Source organism: Camelus bactrianus, chromosome 19 (genome assembly GCF_048773025.1).
Source record: "Camelus bactrianus isolate YW-2024 breed Bactrian camel chromosome 19, ASM4877302v1, whole genome shotgun sequence".
Classification (NCBI taxonomy): Eukaryota; Metazoa; Chordata; class Mammalia; order Artiodactyla; family Camelidae; genus Camelus; species Camelus bactrianus.
This window is the reverse complement of record NC_133557.1, coordinates 20,978,037-20,996,161: the sequence shown is the minus strand read 5'-3', so window position 1 is coordinate 20,996,161 and position 18,125 is coordinate 20,978,037. Positions and strand designations below refer to the sequence as shown.

Below are 18,125 nucleotides of genomic sequence, written 5' to 3'. Positions count from 1 at the left end.
GACAATTGCATTTTGAACTTGGTTTAGATGTGTCAAGTCTAACACGCCTTTCAAATACCACAAAGGGTAGTTGTATATGCAAGCCTGGAGCTCAGAGGAGGTGTCAGATTGCAGATATAAACCTGGGGGTCACCATATAAATTTCAAATTTAAATCCATAGGAACTGATGGGCTGAGCTGGGGAAAGAATATAGGATAGCAGAGAAGACCCTGAGGAATCCCAACATTTGGGAACTGGATAGAGAATGATCACATAGAGAAACAGAGGAGCAGCAGTTAGCGAAGTAGGTGGAAACACTGGAGCAACGGACTAGCGCAGGCCAAGAGAGGGAGTGGGCAACTGTGTCAAATTCTGGTGTGAGTTAGAACATGATTAGACGGGAGATCTACCCCCTGGATTTGGTGAGATCTGATGATTTTGATCTGCACCATCCAGTAGAGATGTAATGGGAACTACATACGTAATTTTAAAAATTTTAGTAGTACATAAAGAAGTTTAAAAAAAAAGGTAAAATTAATTTTAATAATGTATTTTATTTAACACTATATTGTTTCAACATGTAATCCATATAATAAATTATTGTTGAGATATTTTACATTCTTTTTTTCCACACTGAAATCTGGTGTGTATTTTACACTTGTCATATTTGGTCTTGCCACATTTAAGGTGTCTACCAGGCACACGTGGCTCGTGGCTACCATATTGAATAGAGCAGCTCTGTACTCTTTACCCTCTGACCCTCAGACTCCCTCCCCCCATCCTCCTGCACCATCCCCCATAAAATGGAGGGTATAAGTTCTGATCTCATGAGGGTCAGTATGAGGAAGAAACAATATAATATCATGGAGCCAAGAGAAGTGACTCTTATTAGCATTCTCTTGTTTTTCTAAAATGTGAGTACTTTGTTATTTTTTTAAATGAAAAGTGATGTTACAAACATTCCAACAATACAAAGAAAGTGAAAATCACCTAGAACCTCAGTCTCCAGGTCTAATATACATCTTTTCTGATTAAAAAAAATGCCTCTCTGGGAACTGCTCTGCATCTCAATTGCATTGGTGGTTATAGGACCATATGCTTTAGTCAAAACTCATTGAACTATATCCTTAAAATGGGTGCATTTTGTTGCATGTTAATTGTACCTCAACTAATTTTAAAGCACACACAAACTAGCTAAAAAGAAACATACCTAATATACACAAGGAGTTTTTAAACAGAAATGTGAATCCAGTAAACACAGCATTTGTCATCTGCTTTTCTCTTTGTTGTCTAGTTACAGAAGTTGTGCATACTCATTATAGAAAACTCAGACAATGCTAAATTGAGAAAGTAAAAGTTGGTTGCCCTTCATCTACCCTCTGTCCCATTCCCCAGAGATTATCACAATTAACAGTTTGGTGTGTAATATTTCAGATACACACACAACCCACATCAAAACACACACACATACGTAGATGTGCACATAGAACAAAAAATTGGAAAATAACAATATCATAGACAGCTTGCTATTTCTGACCTACTTCATTCTTTTTAAACACTGCATTGTATTCTGTAGACTGGGAGGATCTCAGTTTATTTTACCAATTCCTTTTTGGACTGTGTCCAATACTGCAAATAAAAACTTGTTTTTTTTTTTTTCTTAATTTACAAGGTATCTTGGTTGTATTTCCATGTCAAACATAACAATTGATAATTTTTTTTTAAACAAATTAAGGGTATTTCATTAAGTATATTATAATACACAATTTATTTAAACATATCCCTACTAAAAACCCTCCATTTTCTCTACTCTTATCAGTGATGAATATCCCTGTACAGAATCTGTGTACAAGAGCCCAGTTATTTTCTGAGGATAAATTCCTAGAAGTACAGTTGGATCAAGGGGTGTTCACATGTAAAGTTTCCGAACATTGCCGGCTACCCTTCAGAAAGTTTATTTTCCAACCACTGGTATATGTTTCTCAGCATCCTCTTTAGATTGTATCACCCTTTTCAAGTTGTGCCTGTCTGTTAGCAGACGAATGGTACTCCATTTGTGTTTTGGTTTGTATTTCTCGATTCTAGTGATACTAACCCTCTTTTCTAGTTTCTCGGTCACTTGAATACTCTTCTTCCCAAATGTGTGGGCTCAAAGCACTTTTGCTGGCAGCTGGCTCTGTGCTTCATTGAACTTGGAGCCAAAAATATCTGAGTTTAAGGCCGTCTCCTCCACAGACCACGGCCTCGCCCTGGGCAAGCTGCAGCTGCTCTTTGAGCCTCAGATTCCTCATCTGAAGTGGAAGATGCCTGCCCTCCAGGGCTGTTTCTGGGACTTCTGTGGGCTTAATGTCCCCACAGGACACGTTGGGGATCCTTGAAAGGTGGTAGTGAGGTTTTCGCGGGGCTACGAGGGGGCCTCCATCTGGGCTCTGTCGGCGTGAATAGGCTGCCCATCCCAGGAGGAATGCAAAGCTGAACAGATACATACAAGCCGTTCCAGGAGCCCCGGATATACAGATGCACGGTGGTTCCATGGACCCCAGTCCTCTGTAGCTCTCAGATTCTTCCCTCTTTGATGGCCCCTCTTCCTAGGGTCCTTGAATTGGGAGGATAAAGATTTGTTTGGCTCAAGCAGGGTCTAAATGCCCCAGGGAGCTGTGGATAAACAGCTTTTGCATCCATGGGTGGTTGCGTCCCTGCTGAGTGCAGTGCAGGACAGAATCCGGCGACCTCCAACAATGTCCCCTTCACAGTGGGCCTAATTCCCTTCCACAAATCCTCATTTGCAAATCTGCCAAACTTTGGCCTGCTGAGATGCCTGGGGTCACATGCTTTGGGGCCTTGTCATTGTAGGTTTATTTCTGATGCTGTCACCGGCGTGTCCATTGTCACCATCTTGTTCTTCTTTCCATCCCAAAAACCATCTCTCAAGTGGTGGTTTGACTTTAAAGGTAAGGTGGGCAAGGCTGGGGTCTCGGTGGGCTCATTGAGGACTGTGGCCTGGAGCTTGGTAATCAGGGGCCTGCAGGCGGGGCCCTCCTGGAACTGACAGCCTTATTGTTCTTACCACGTGGTCCTGCTTCTTCCCTTTCCCTGCCTGAGCACTCACCATGTTTGGGTGCTTAGCGCTGCCAGAGGTGACAGTCTAGGGCAGGGGTTAGCAATTCCAGTCTGTGGGCCAAATCCAGCTGGCTGGCTGTTTTTGTACAGCCTGTGAGCTAAGAATAATGGCTTTCACATTTTTTAACATGATTGAAAAGAATCAAAAGAAAAATATATCATGACATGTGAACATGACATGAAATTCAAATTTCAGTATCCACAAATAAAAAAATTTTTTTGGTGGACATTAATTTTCTTTGGTCATAGAAGTACCTGCAAAACAGCCTCGGTTTTGCCTCTTGGCTGACAAAGCCCAAAATATTTACTTTCTAACCCTTCATAGGAAAACTCTGGGCCCAAAACAGGCATTGCAAGTCAGTTGCCTAAGAGGCCAGAGGTGGATTTAAATGAATAGGAAGTTGTGGGGACTGAGGTAAACCAGGCTGAAGGCGTTCAAATTCAGCTTTAAGGAGTCACTGAGGCCCCCCGACCAAAAATGTCTGTCGGCTGGCCTTCAGGTGGCCAATTCGTGACCCCACTGGGTTTCCAGACAGTGTCTGCAGAGGAAAGTGCCAACATCTGCCACCTGTGAGGGAGGCTGTGACTGGTCCTTCTCCACCTGGGGCAGTGGGATGAGCTCTGGACCAGGAGTCGGGAAACGGGGGTCATAATCCAACTATCTTCTTTTGTTGGAAAGAAACCAAGTCTACAATCGAGTAGACGCAGGAGGGCTCCAGCTCCCGGAGGGGTGGGGGTCTGAGTGTGGGGAGCATGGTGCAAGGACCAGTATGCAGACGGTTTCCCGGGGGCCCGCAGACAATTCCTGTGGCAGAGCTGGACCTGGAGGAGGCTGGCACGGGTGCAAACAGGCGGAGGCTGTGGGCTTGGAGGCCGTGCCAGCGAAAGGGCTTCAGTTGTTCCCTTCCTCTCCGCTCCTCTGTCTTGCTTCCAACTGGCCTTCCTCACCATCCACTCCCTGTGCCATTCTTGGTCTCTCCAGAGTGTCTGCTGCTTCTGAGCTTTTGCATCTTTGTAGCTTCTGCTTGGTTACAGTTCCTGCTTTATTATAACTTCTGTTCCCTGGTAGCGTCTCCGCCCGCGTAACGCCCACTCCCTCCCCGAATCTACCCCTGCCGCCCCTGCTACTTCTGCCTCCTGTTTCTGTCCCTCGAGCATCGAGTCCCTCATAGCTTCCTCACAGCCACTACTCTCTTACAGAGTTTGTTCCTCCATCTCTCCCTCAGAGCCTCCGTCTCCTCGTGAGCAGGGTCTGTTTGCTCATGCTCCCTGCTTCCTCACAGAACGCTGGCCCACCCACGCCCCTCCCCTGTCTCTCTGTCCACTCGTCCACCTTCAGTTGTCACTTCTCTTCACCCACTGATACTTCTGAGACTCAGAATTCTTACACGAGCTGTCACCTCGTAGCCTCATAGATTCCTGGCCAGCCTGCGGACTGGCTGCTCTTGTCCAAGTGTCCACCCATGGTTCTGTCACCTGTGGGCGATCTCATAAGGCCCAGAGCTTCCTCTTGTCTGGGACTGTGGGGAGGACTTCAGGACACAGATGTCTGGAATCCCAACTCTGTTACTCATTCGCTGGGTGACCTTGAGTAAGTTCCTATACTCTCTGGGCCTGGCTTTCCCACTTTGGAAATGAGCAGGGCCCTTAGTCACTTTTCACCCCTGGCTTTAGTAGTTATATAGGACACATAGGGGTTGAAAACTCAAATCCTTATAGGTAACATTTTTGTGTGCAGTGGATTGGATGCAGGAGAGTGTGTGTGGTGAAACATGGCTGTCCTGGCCATCTCTCCTTTCACATTTCTGAAGCAAAGAACAGTTTCTGTGTTACCAGGAAAACAGCAGCAGAGGGTGATTGTAATTGGCAAGACCTTCAGTGTCAGGGCCTGGTGGGATCTGTGGAAAACAGCCAAGCTGATGCCCTGATAAAGGGTGCAGCTGTTACTCAGTTTCCCCCAACTGTCACCATACAGGAAAGCAGGACTAGTTTTGCCAGATTTACTGATTTTTTTAAGAGAAGCAAAGAATCTGGAATTTTATGAAATCTCTCTGATTTTAAACATTGGCAGCTAATTCACATTGGAAAACAAATACCGTGTGGACCCACACAGTAGTGTTAAAATACATCTCTGTGCTGGACCTGGCTCACGGAGTGTAGCATCCTGCCTCAGCTGGGGGTCCTGTGAATTGGAATTTTCAGTGTTGCCTGGTGGGCGGGGAGAGGGGATTCCATGAGCACTGCCTGTCCTTTGGCCACCAGTGGACCCATGCAGACTTGGCTGAAATGATACTTTCTGGTTAGTACTCAACACTCACGTCTTCCAGGCAGCATTTGGGAGTGGTCAGCCAGTTTCCATGGAGAGACAGTGACTTGATCAAGGTCACACAGCTAGTTAAAAGGAGACAGGATGAAGAACACAGGCATCCAAGCCAACCTTGATTTTCTTATTACACCCATTGTCTTCCATTCTTCTGTGGATCTGAGTTGCACCTGCAGCTCCCTCTATGGTTGCTCAATAAGTGTTGATGCTGTACCGGGCACTGTGCTTGTGGCTGATGTGGATGGTGATGTGGATGAGGATGCTGATGATGTGGGTGATGAAAGCCTCCATTTTCTCTCTGCCCAACAAGCTCTTCCTCCAGATATTTGCATGGCTCACTCCATCACTCTATTCAGACTCTGTCCGAATGTCACCTCCCCAAAGAAGTCTTCCCTGACTACACCATCTAGAAAAGCACCCTTCCTTTCTCACTCTCTGTCCCTTGACTGTATTTTTTTCTTAAAAATAGATTTCCCATCCATTATACATTTATTGATTTATCACCTGCCTCACTCATTGGAATTTAAGTCTTCCAATGGGGGAGATTTTCTCTGTTTTGGCCACTTCCATGGCCCCAGTGTCTAGAAAAGTACTTGACACATGGTAGGTCCCCAAAATATACTTGTTAAATAAATGACCGAGGACTTGCTCTGGGCCATGCCCTGTGCTGAACCCTTTGACATGAGCCCATGTCATCTTCCCAGTTGGTCTCTGAGGAGGTACTGTTGCTTCTTTTGGCACTGAGGCTCAGAGAGGTAGAGTCACTTAGCCCAAGTCACACAGCTGAATAGCAGAGCCAGGATTGGATTCTAGTTCAACATCAAAGCGTGTGCTTTCAGCCACTGCTCTAGACAGCAGCTGGTTTAAAATGGAGCTGGAGGTGAGAAATTCAGACAGTTAGAGGCTACACTTATAAGAAATAGTGGCAAGGGCGTGGTTGGATGGGAAAATAATAAAGACAGTAACAGCTAATGTTAATTGACATTACTGTATGGTAAGCAGTCTCGCCATTTGACCCACTTAATCTGCATTACACTAAACTCATCTTCAGGGCCTTCTCCCTCTCCCTGTCCAACCCTTACCTTCTTGTGGGGCAAGTCACTTTACTTTTTCAGACCTTTGCTGCCGCTTTAATGAAGTACCATTTTATCACCTGAAGGCAGAGGGCTGGACCACCTGACATCTCCAGCTGCCTTTTCCGGTTCTGGGCTTAATCCTACATTGTGTTTGGCCCAAGCGTCCTCTGATGGTGTGTGATGTCAGAATGGCGTGGGCACACCCCACGGGCTGCAAGTGTCCAGTGGAAGGACTTTATTAAGTCTCTTTGTCTTTATTTCCCAGTTATAAACTTTTGTTTTATATAACTATGATGTAAAGTTTGAAAAAAAAAACTGAAAAGGGGAAACAGAATATCAATGGGTGCCTAACTAGGAACTGTCCTGGCAGCGGGGGAGCCTCTGTGATCGGGCCAGACCCATCCTCCTGCAGGGAGGCTGCTGGCAGCACGCAGTGAAAAGTTCCAGTTCAGGACTGCTTACCCTGCACCAGGCTTTGGTCTATGTGTGTTGTATAGATTATTTGACAAGTATTTATAGAGTGACTGCAAGGTGCCAGGCAGGGACACAGGAGTATGGCCACTAAACAAAAATGCTGCTCTTCACCTACAGCCTCACCAAGCACCCATGGTACTATTATTGTGTCATGTGTCAGCGGAGGAGACGGGGGTCAGAGAGGCAAGGTCACGTTGCAAGGGAACACAGGGAGCCAAGGTCCAGGAGGGTCCGTCACTAGGACCATGCTCTCCACATAGGGATGACACACTGCAGCCCGTGGGCTAAATCAGGCTGCCACCCGGTTTGTAAATAGAATTTCTTGGAAACACTGCCACACCCACGTGTGTCTGTTTTCTCTGTGGTCGCTTTCACGCTACCATGGCAACCTCACTGCACAAGAGGGCCGCAAAGCCTAAACTGTTCACTCTCCAACCCCCTAGAGAAAACGTTCGCTGACCCCCATTCTGACCGCTGCAGACACCACTGCTTTTGAGGAAATACAAATCATCCCGTAATTCTGTGAACCAAACATTCCCTTGGTTTCCATTCTGCTGAATTTCCTTCTTCTCTTTTTCCTCTCTGTACACGTTCAGTTACAAAGAGGGCCTTTTCTCTGGTACATGAGTATGAAAGTAGCACTTGCCCAGAAGGGCTGTTACGAGATTTAAAGGCTGTTCCGCGTATGGAGTAACCAGCTCCAGAAGCTTCTCAAGCCTCGGGAGCCATGAAAACGACTTTCATTCTGAATAGAGCAGATGCACCATCACGATGCGTGTGGGCTTCTCCCCTCAATCTCCAAAACTGACGCTGGAGCCCAACTGTGGCTTTTTGGAGACCCTGAGTGCCCCCACCAATGTGGGGCTGCAGGGGCCGGTGTCCCCTTGTCTGGCTGGGTGTCCTGAATGTATGTCAGGCCCCCTCCCTGCCCGGCGGGGATGGGTGTCCCCTCCCAGTCTAAGTGTCTTCTCTCTGCCCAGCTCCCAACACAGAGACAGTGCCCTTGCTGACGTGGAAGAAGGCTCAGGACACGGTGCCTTGGAACATCATCCTTCTCCTGGGAGGAGGCTTCGCCATGGCCAAAGGCTGTGAGGTAAGAGCGGCGGGTGGGCTGTGGCCCCAGGAGCCGTATGCAAGTCCAGGCCTGGTCACAGGCTCAGGGTCAGAGCGAGCGGATTACCCAGGCCCCGCAGGCGCCACCAGATTCCCCATTGGCCAGATTGGGGGAATGAGAGTTCCTCCCTCACAGCTCCGTACAGTGCCTGATGCCACCGAGAAAGAGAGGAATAAGGTCTGATGTGGACCCTGGAGTTGCTAGCAGCAAGCACACCACTACTGCTACAGTCGTGACTAGAGGGCTCCGTGAACACAGAGGAGTGACACCACACTGGGCTCGCCCTGTGCCAGGCAGTGTTCAAGGTGCTTTACACGGATTAACTCATTTAAACTTCCCAGCAAGCCTCTGAGGTAGATGCCACTGTTATCCCCATTCTATAGATTAGGAAACTGAGGCTCAGGGAGGTAAAGTAACTTGCCTAAGGTCACACAGCTATGTACTCAGGATTCGAATCCAGGTGGTTTGGCTCTAGAGTCTATGCTCTTGACCGCTGTACGTGTTAGATATTATTAACATTAATTATGTGATGTTACTATTAATTGAAGGCTCTGTGAGCTCAGAGGCAGAGGCGGGACTAGAGTCAGGCAAGTGAGGCACTGAGAAAGCAGAATTTCGGGAAACCCTCGCTCTCAGGGTTGTGAACGCGGGCAGTCAGCCTGCCCTGCCCAGAGGAAGTGCAGCCTCAGGTCCAACATACATCATAACGGTTTGTCTCACTGACTCTTCACGCTGACCCCCGGGGCTAGGTAATACTTGTATTTTTGCTGGGGCAAAAGGCCTTCAGAGTCCAGAGGGCTGAACCATCACACTATGGACCCCACACCAAGGCCGCATGGAAGGGGGACTTCAGCTTCTCTACACAGCTACTCTTTTTTTGTGAAATGTGTTTTTAGTTTATTCATTTTTTCCCAATAAATAACATGTACAAAGGTAAAAGGAACAAAAGGATGGATGAGCAAAAATACTGTTTTTGTCTCCATTTTGGGAATCCCAAGGACCAGAGAGGTTAAGTGACTGATGCTAGGGAACACAGCTCACAGGTAGCAGAGCTGGGATTGAACTCGTGTCTGTCTGGCTTTTCTCACTACTGCCTCCTACTGGGGATGTATCAGGGAAGGCTTCCTGGAGGAAGTGACATGTTATCCAGGTCTTGAGGAGGCCATGCAATACAATGTAGAAATGGCATGGGTGGTAGAACCAGTGGAAGCAGACCATCTGGGTTGGAGTCGATCTTTCACCTCTGAGCTGTGTGCCTCTGTTTCCTAATCTGTAAAATGGGAATAATAATGGCGCCCATCTCACAGAGTTGTTACAATTGTTAAGTGAGTTGATACACACGGAGAACTTAGAACATAACTGGACACAGCTGGTTATTATGATTAGATGTCAGGGAAAAGGGGAGATTAGGATCAAGGATGACACAGAGGTTCTGGCCCTGAGCAACTCAGATGAAAATAATGCCATTTATCAAGATGCTATGAACCTCACCTGACCCTGAGCCGAAGCTGTACCCTGGAGGCTTCTGTGAGCTCAGAGAGTGGTGGGCAAAGCTCATCCCTCGGTGGGGGCTGGGCTGCAGGACCGCTGAGCATGCCGGAGGCCAGTCTGGCTCCTGGCCCAGCCTTGGGCAGCTGGCCTGGCTTTCTGTTCAGCAAGGACTTTGTATGATAGCTGCCCCCTCCCCCGCCCCTGCTCGTACCATCTCCTCCCCAGGCAGCCTGCCCCAGGAGGGACCAGAGTGCTAATGGCATGTCCGGCCTCATAGCCCCTGCCCAGTGCCCTCGCCAGGCCACAGCCAGGCCTGCTGGGGCTTAGAGGTCCTTGGACTGGGCCCAGGGTAAGCCTGGGTGTGTGGACTCCCACCTGATGGTTCTGAAGGGCTGGAAGGAGATCCCAGTGCTTGCTCTGAGCTCGAGTAACTTGCTTAAACCCGCTTGATGTCCACACTAAAGTTTTCTCCCGCTGCTGCTGCCCATGACTCCCCATATTTTTAGACACTAGTCTGAAGGCTTGTCTTGGCCTACATGCAAGGCCCAAAATAGCCCCTGCCTACCTCCCTGATGCCGGCTCCTACCTCTGGCCCCTCATGGGTTCCTCTTCAGTCCCACTACCCCTTAATGTTCCTCAACTACACTAGATCCATTTGCACCCCAGGACCTTTGCATCTGCTTTCTCTCTGTGGAATGCTCTTTCCTGAGATCTCTGACTCCTCACCCTCAGGTCTCAGCTCCAAGGTCATGTCCTCAGAGAGGCCCTCCCTGGCCACCATATCTAAAGAGTACCCCCTACACAGTCACTCTCGCTCTTATCACCCTGCTCATTTCCTTCATGCCATGTCTACCCCCAGGCTGTCCTGGTCATTTGTTTACTGCTGTCACTCTTACTAGGATGTAGGCTCCATGATGTCAGGGACCATATCTGTCTTATCCATCACTGTTCTAAGCATCTAGAAAAGTCCTGGTACCTAAATGCTCCCTCACTAAATATTTGTTGGACAAGACCTACAAAATGGGCTGTTTTGAGGACGGATGACATGGTGTAAGGAAAGCACCCAACAGAGGGCTGATGCGTACCTGGGGCTAAAACCGGCCGCCACTGTCAACCTCACTGCTTCTACTGGTATTATAATTTTACTGTCTCATGGATTTTTAATCATTGGTCTTATTGGTCTTATTTGGCACCTTCCTGTATATCTCATTTAATCTTCACCACAATAAACTTATCGACAAATGTATTTAGGTGATACAAGCTTGATATTAAATCAGAGTGGAGCAGACCTTATAGGCAAGTAGAAGTGTGTGTGTGTTCTCCTGAATCCTTCATTTACTTTCCTTCTGGAGAGATTTTATTTTATTTATTTTATTTTATTTATTAATTATTTTATTTTATTTTATTTTATTTATTTTAGAGGTAGCCTAATGAAGAGCCAGATTCTGAGCTCAAAATTCCAAACTCATTTCACTTAATTGGGCAAATCACAACCTATGTGCCTATTTCTTCAGCCATAAAATGTAAATAATTATGCTGCTTACCTCATAGAGTTGTTTTAAAGATTAAATAACTTAACATTAGCAAAGTACTTAGAAGAGTGCCCTGCACAGAGTAAGAGCAATATTAAGTGTTGGTTAAATTAAATAAGTAACAATAAGCCATGTAGGAACTGCTTTTACCTGTACTCATTTAAGCCTCACCACAGCCCCTTGAAGAAATCAGGGAACAGAGATGTTCATTCATTTGCCCAGTGCCACACAGCTTGTAAGCAGTACAGTAGTTTGAATGTTCACATGTGTGCATAAAGTCTTCTCTTCCTTCCTTTAATCAAGTTCACTGGCTCTCGCTACCTAAGAATTCTTATACAGAGTTGTATACACACAGCTGAGCTGCTTGTGTTTCATGAGGCTTTTTAAGAGATTTTCAAGAGTTTTCTATTGAGATTTCCAACTTTAAACATCTCACTTAAAACCATAACACCCTCCTTTAAGATGTGACCCAACTATATATCAAAGAGATCAAGAAGAGAGGCCCTGGTTGAAGTGGGAAAGGAGGAGCAAGAGGGGGCATTGTCCTGCCAGCTCCGCCTCCCCCTCCCAACCTACACTGTGTCCTCAGGTACCTCTTGGCATCTTTGCGGGCTGTAAAGTTTGACAACCACAGCACTGGGCGATTTCCGAGTGTTCCGCCACCCCTGGCATCTCGTGACTTGATGCTACTAATGGCAGGTGGCATGTGCTGGGCGCTTGCCCGATGCCCAAGCACTTTTCTGAGTGCTTCACAGATTAGCTCCTTTCCTCCCCACAGTAACCCTCTGGGACAGGCACTATTACACCCCAGTTTACAGATCAGGAAATGAGGCGCAGAGAGGTTAAATTACTCACCCAGGATGACACAGCTAGACTGGGTTAAGTGAGGGACAAACTTAGTCTGACTACAGAGCCCTTTCTCCTCATCCTCTGGGCGCGCAGCCTCTGACTTTGCCTATTACTGGTCCTGAAGTCCCTGTGAACACCATGTGGCTGTGTGTTTCCAAGGAAACAGAGTTTCTGATTCCTAGGAGAATGGGAAAGGGCAGGTGACACCCATTAGTGTCCACTTGAGAGCCCCAGGCAGCTGGGGGCGGGGGGGGTCTCCTCTTTCATGAAGCTGCAGGACCTCCCTTCCACCTGCCTCCTGCCAAGGCCCTGAGCAGCCGCTGGGATGGTGGCTGGAAGCCTGGCACCCAGAGGCCAGGCCACGGGGAAGCTCTTGGTCCTCATTCATGCAAGTCATTAATATTCCTCCTCTCCAGCCCCTCTCCATTTAATTGCACACACTGCCAGCAGTCTCTTTGCCAGAGCTGTGGCCTCTGGAAAAAATTAATGGCCCCATTTTTCCCTGCGGGGTTCCCTGGGTCAGAGGAGGGGCTGGGACCTCGACTCTGCCGTGTGCCACACCTTCTAGGCTGTCAGACACACGGTGCAGATGTGAAAGAGGCACCTAAATTTTACAAGCTCTCTCCTTGGGAAAACTGTTACCATTTATTATTGCTCGAAGGTAACTTTTAAGTCAAACTGTAGGGACAAGTGTATTATTTTCTTTATGTAAAAACAGAGTTCTGTGTTCTAGAATCCACTATGGAACTTTAAAGTTCTAGATAAGCAGTACATTTTCTATTAAACATAAAAGAAACACATACATTTTCTTTGACAAACTGAAGTATATTGGTACCAAAGGATACTGGATTAATAAAAGGACTGTGGTAGACATACACTTGATTCTAAACATTGTGGGTCTAACCCAGCTCTGCCCTTGATCAACTCGTAAGCTTAGGGCTCTGTTATCTTAGCTAAGAAAACAACAATTTTCTATTGTCTAGCACAGGGAACTTCATTCAATATCTTGTAGTAACCTATAATGAAAAAGAATATGAAAAGGAGTATATGTATGTATATGTATGACTGAAAATTATGCTGTACACCAGAAATTGGCACAACATTGTAAACTGACTATACTTCAATTTAAAAAAAGAAAGAAAGAAAAGAAAAGAAAATGACTTAAGGAGGAGCCCTTGTAGCTTTAATGCACTATTGCTGCATGGCACCACCAGGGGGTAGCATCGAGCACGATTTTACTTTAGCTTTTCCGCTTTGGGGTCATCATGAAGGTGTGTTGGACTCCAGGGCAGGAGGGCAGGAGGGCAGAGGTAATTCCTGGAAAAGTCAGCAGAGAGAGGCTCGGAAACAATTTTCCAGTATTGATGGCCGGGGGAGCCTGGAGCCAAGGAGGGGACAATCTGCCTTGTCTTTTCTCTGTCCTGGGGGGCTGTGGTTAGCTCTGGGCACTGCTTCTCATTAAGAGGTACAGTGACAGGCTGGTGTATACAGTGGAGGGTGCCCAGTGACAGGGAACTTTGCAGGAGAATGTTAGTTTGCTGACGTACTTGGCCCTGAATGCATAATACATCTTAGTCACTACTTTTGGGGGACCTTGGGCAAGTCACAAAACTTTGCCAAGTTGAGTTCCTTCTCTGTAACACAGGCAGGAATGTTTACCTTACTGGATGGTTGGGAAGAGTCAGGGAGGTAATGCAGGCAGGTGCCCGACACTCGGTAAAGCCTCAATAATGGTGATTCTTATGATCATGAATAATAATTCAGTGTTAATAATGTTAGTATTTATGTTATCACCATGGTAATACTCATCATAAATATCTTTATTATTGATAATCCTATTCATTGTGTTATATTTTATATATATCTGATACATGGTTTATGTTATACATGACATATAGTATCATATATATATTATATATTTGATATATATTTATATACAATATTACAAAATCAATAATGGATATTTTGTATGAATATGTTAATATTTTTATAATTGACAACCATCATTGGCAGAGTGAGAAGATTTAGCATGGAGGGTCCAATTCCCCTCTCCCACTCAAGTTAGGGGCACCAGAACCAAATGGATTATTTGAAGATCCAGGGGTTTGGGCGCTGGGCCTGTAGAGTATGGAGTAGAGAGCAGCTCAGGATTGAAGTCCAAGCTCGAATGCCTGACCGTGGGCAGGTCACTTCCCCTCTATGAACCTCAGTCAGCCTGTATGTGAAAGGGCGTAGTTGTCATCGTGACCAACCCTAACCCTCCACCCTGAGCCCAGCCCTCGGGGGTGGCAGCTATGAAGAGATGCTCCTTGCTTCCGCCTTCCACAGGAGTCGGGGCTGTCCGCGTGGATCGGCGGGCAGCTGCACCCCCTGGAGAAGGTGCCGCCGGTGCTGGCCGTGATGCTCATCACCGTGGTCATCGCCTTCTTCACCGAGTTTGCCAGCAACACGGCCACTATCATCATCTTTCTGCCCGTTCTGGCGGAGCTGGTGAGGGTCCTCAGAGGGTCTTGGGGCAGGAGGGAAACACCCCTCCCACACACGGTTTCAGAGCTCTCTTCCCTGCTACTGGGATCGCCATCGGGGCCACAGTTGTCATTGCTCTCATCCAAAATGCATGGAAGTGTCAGAACCATGATTTTTAAAAAATGTTTTTTTCTTTAAGAAATGTTTAAACAGAGTAAATATTTTCAAAGTGCACCAAATTCCTTCCTTTGGGAATAGTAACCCATGGTGACATGGAGAGTCTTCTAGGAAAATATAAATTGCCAAATTCGGATTAAGAAGAAAATCCGAGTAGACAAATAACCATAGGAGAAGTTCCAATGGCTGGCAAAGCTCTATCCTCACTCTAAAGCAGATTTCTCAGCAGTATCGACATTTTGGGCCAGAGAATTCTGCCATGTGGGGCTGTCCTGTGCATAATAGGATGTTTAGCAGCATCCCTGGTCCCTACCTCCTAGATGCCAAAAGCACCCCCTAAATTGTAACAATTCAGAATGTCTGCAGACATTGCCATATGTCCTCTGGGAAGACAAACAGATCCCCAGTTAAGAATCACTGCTGTAAAATTCACCAGCCCCAGAGGGTTGGCTAAGGTGAGAGCTGGCAAACCTTCAAGGGACAGATAGTCTCCACTTACCCAGAATGTTTCTGAACACAGAGAGATAGAGAAAGCCATTCAATCCAGGTATAAGGTTAACAAAACCCTGACCCCAACACCAAAGAAGGAGAGCAAAGGAAAGGAAGGTCATAACTCAAACTCACATAGAACCAAAGATGCAAATAACAGAACAGATCCAGGATCATGCAAAAGGAACAGGATGTCAAGATCCATGAGAATTTCTGCTAGAAATTCCAAAACTGATTAACAGAAACTATCAATGTGGTTTTATATTTAAATAGACTAAAGAAGACCATACCCTGTGGTTGTTTCATTATAATCCAAAATCGATAAGAATTAGATCAGTGTTGCAAATATATGCTTTCTATGCAAACAGTGAGGTACCAGGCACACTTACCAGAGCCACTCTGTTTTTGTTTCTTGCTTGTTTATTTATGCAGCAGCTTATAATGGAGATCACAGTGTGTCAGCACACACAGATACACTTTATTCTTTCTCCATGACTGGAGAATATTCCATTATGATTCAGTGGTTGTCACAATCTTTTACTGCTGGACACAGGGGTTGTTTCCAGCCTCTATTCTCCCAACGATGCTGCCGTGCCCCTTTTTGTCTGTGCAGCTTTGTTGTTAGATTCACTTCTAGAACTGAGATCCCTGGATGAAAGACATGTGCATTTACAGTTTTGTTAGATATGGGCAAATGGCCGTCCCAGGTGTGGGCGCTCCATTTACACGCCCACCAACAGTGTGGGGTGGGGTCCCCATAGCCTTGCTAAGTGTGACTGGATTTAATCACACCCTTCCCCAGGATCTGATGGACCTGGCAATTGAGAGAGATCGGGGGTCTATGGGGTGGTCTGGGGGCGGGGGGAGAGCAGACCCAACCAGGTCTGCAGGGGCAGCTTTTGCTGGAGAAGATACTAGCAAACGATGCATTCTCTTGAACGGTGCTTATCATCAAAATCAAAACATTTTATAAGCCAGGAGGTGATCTTAGTGCTTTTTGAGAAGATGTATATGCTTTGGGTTACAAAAATTCCCTAGAGGGGCCAAAAAAGGGTTATCTTACATAAAATACTGGTGAAGTGATCAACATGAATTGTAAGGGGAATAAGTGTCATTTGGGAGAGGTGACGAACCAGAGGCCTGCTGCCTGAGGCCAACCCACAGACACCTCTGACCCACACAATCTTAGAAATTTGGAAAAGCCTACAGGTGCTATCTTGAGTTCTCTTTGTCTCTGAAACCCAGTGAGGCTCCGACAAAAGGTCCTCAGAGGCCAGCTGTTCGGACTGTTTGACTGAGAGAAGGACCAGGCGGGAGACTTAATGTTTTACAGCCTGGTTCTCAAGATGGGGTCCCTGGACCAGCAGCATAAGCACCAGCTGGGGACTTGTTACAAATGCAGATTCTTGGGGCTGCCCCAGACCTGCTGAATCAGCAACTCAGGGAGAGGCGGGGCCAGCGATCTGTTTTAACAAGCCCTGCAGGTGATTCTGATGCACTCTCCAGTTGGAGGCGTGTTCTAGAATCATCTCCCCAGCCCGTCCTCCCTGATGAACCTGCACGTGGCCTCGGAACGTCACTAACCTAGGAACATTCTCTCCGTGTCTCCCTTGGTCCGGTTCTCTTCTTGTCCCCCTGTCTCTACTTCTGCCTGTGTCTGTATTTCTGGATGCATTTCTCTCTGTGTGTCTCCAAATCCCTCTTCCCTTTGTTTCTCCCTCTCACTGCCAATCCCTCTCCATCTGTCTCCGTCTCCTGAGCGGTTTCTCTGTGTCTCTCTGTCTCGGTCCCTCGCCCCTCCTGGGCCCAGGCCATCCGCCTGAGGGTGCACCCCCTGTACTTGATGATCCCTGGCACAGTCGGCTGCTCCTACGCCTTCATGCTCCCTGTCTCGACGCCCCCCAACTCAATCGCCTTCGCCTCTGGGCACTTGCTGGTCAAAGACATGGTGAGTCTGGGCATTTTCCAGCGGAGGCCTGGAGAGGTGGGTGGGCACCAGGGGTAGGCAAGGCATCTACGCGGGACTCCTGCTCCCCACCGCCCCCACTTCCCCTATTTCTGAATCAGTCCTGAGTGGGGCAAGAAATACACGTTTTAGCAAACACTCTGGGGTGATTCTTCCACTTAGGCAATTTCAGGAAACGGTGCCTTAGCAGTTATGTCCCAGAGTTTGCTTCAGAGAAGAGGGACTTCCCTTGCTCTGGGGAGTCCTTTCTTCTGACTTGTTTGACCAGTGGCTCCCTGCCCAGCCTGGCATCTTCAGGAGAGGACCCACAGGGGTGGACCTCGGTGCCCAGCAGGCTGGAGAGGGAGACAGAAGCCAAGGGTTGTGGCAGTGGGGCCAGGGGAGCCCCCAGCTTTCAGCAGGGCTCTTCCCCCAAGTTCCCCCGCTGAACCGGCACCTGCCTCCCCCTCTGCTGGCCTCCAGCTGCCGGTTCCCCTCTGCGGGTGGCCCGGGGTGTTCACACGTTGGGGCTCGGGGACGCAAATCCCAAGAGAAGGGAGATCTGCGTAACTAGCTGTGGACCAACACAGGCCCTCCGGGCACAGAGACCTCAACGGGATGAATGGAGAGAGAGAACAAGAGAGACAGAAAGATCACAGAGCAGAGAGAGAGCAGGAGCCTTGGGAGACAGATGTTCCTTGTTTGCTCATTCACAGCACAGGTATTTGCCGAGCGCATCCCATGTTCTAGGAAAGGGGGTTGTGCAGTGTAGGGGAGACACAGGGCTGCCTCCAAGGAGGTTGCCTTCTATGAGGGAGACGGACCATAAACAAAAAGCAGGGGAGGGTGTTTAACTATGGAACCAGATTATTTTCAAGTTGTGTGAGTTTGAGTAAGCCAACTTCTCTGAGCCTCATGTTCCTCTTCTGTAAAATGGGAATAACAGTACTAACAACAACAGCCCTCAGAGGGCTGCTTTCAGGGTGAAGGACAGCTCTGTGACATCTGCCTGGCACGGTACCTGGTGCCTAGAAACCACTCAGCTCTTTGAGGCCCAGCCTAGTGGTGTGTGAAGATGGAAGTGTCTTG

General features: G+C 47.4%; 1 protein-coding gene across 3 annotated transcripts in view; it reads left to right on the top strand.

The window, feature by feature from the left end:
• SLC13A3 (solute carrier family 13 member 3) overlaps positions 1-18,125 on the top strand; it is a 90,720-nt gene that overhangs the window by 70,712 nt on the left and 1,883 nt on the right. For all 3 annotated transcript variants that reach the window (XM_074347360.1, XM_074347359.1, XM_010958640.3), the window contains exons 9-12: positions 2,834-2,931; positions 7,954-8,066; positions 14,288-14,449; positions 16,902-17,039. In XM_074347360.1, coding sequence (XP_074203461.1) covers positions 2,834-2,931; positions 7,954-8,066; positions 14,288-14,449; positions 16,902-17,039 — 511 coding nt within the window. The remainder of the gene's footprint in view (positions 1-2,833; positions 2,932-7,953; positions 8,067-14,287; positions 14,450-16,901; positions 17,040-18,125) is intronic.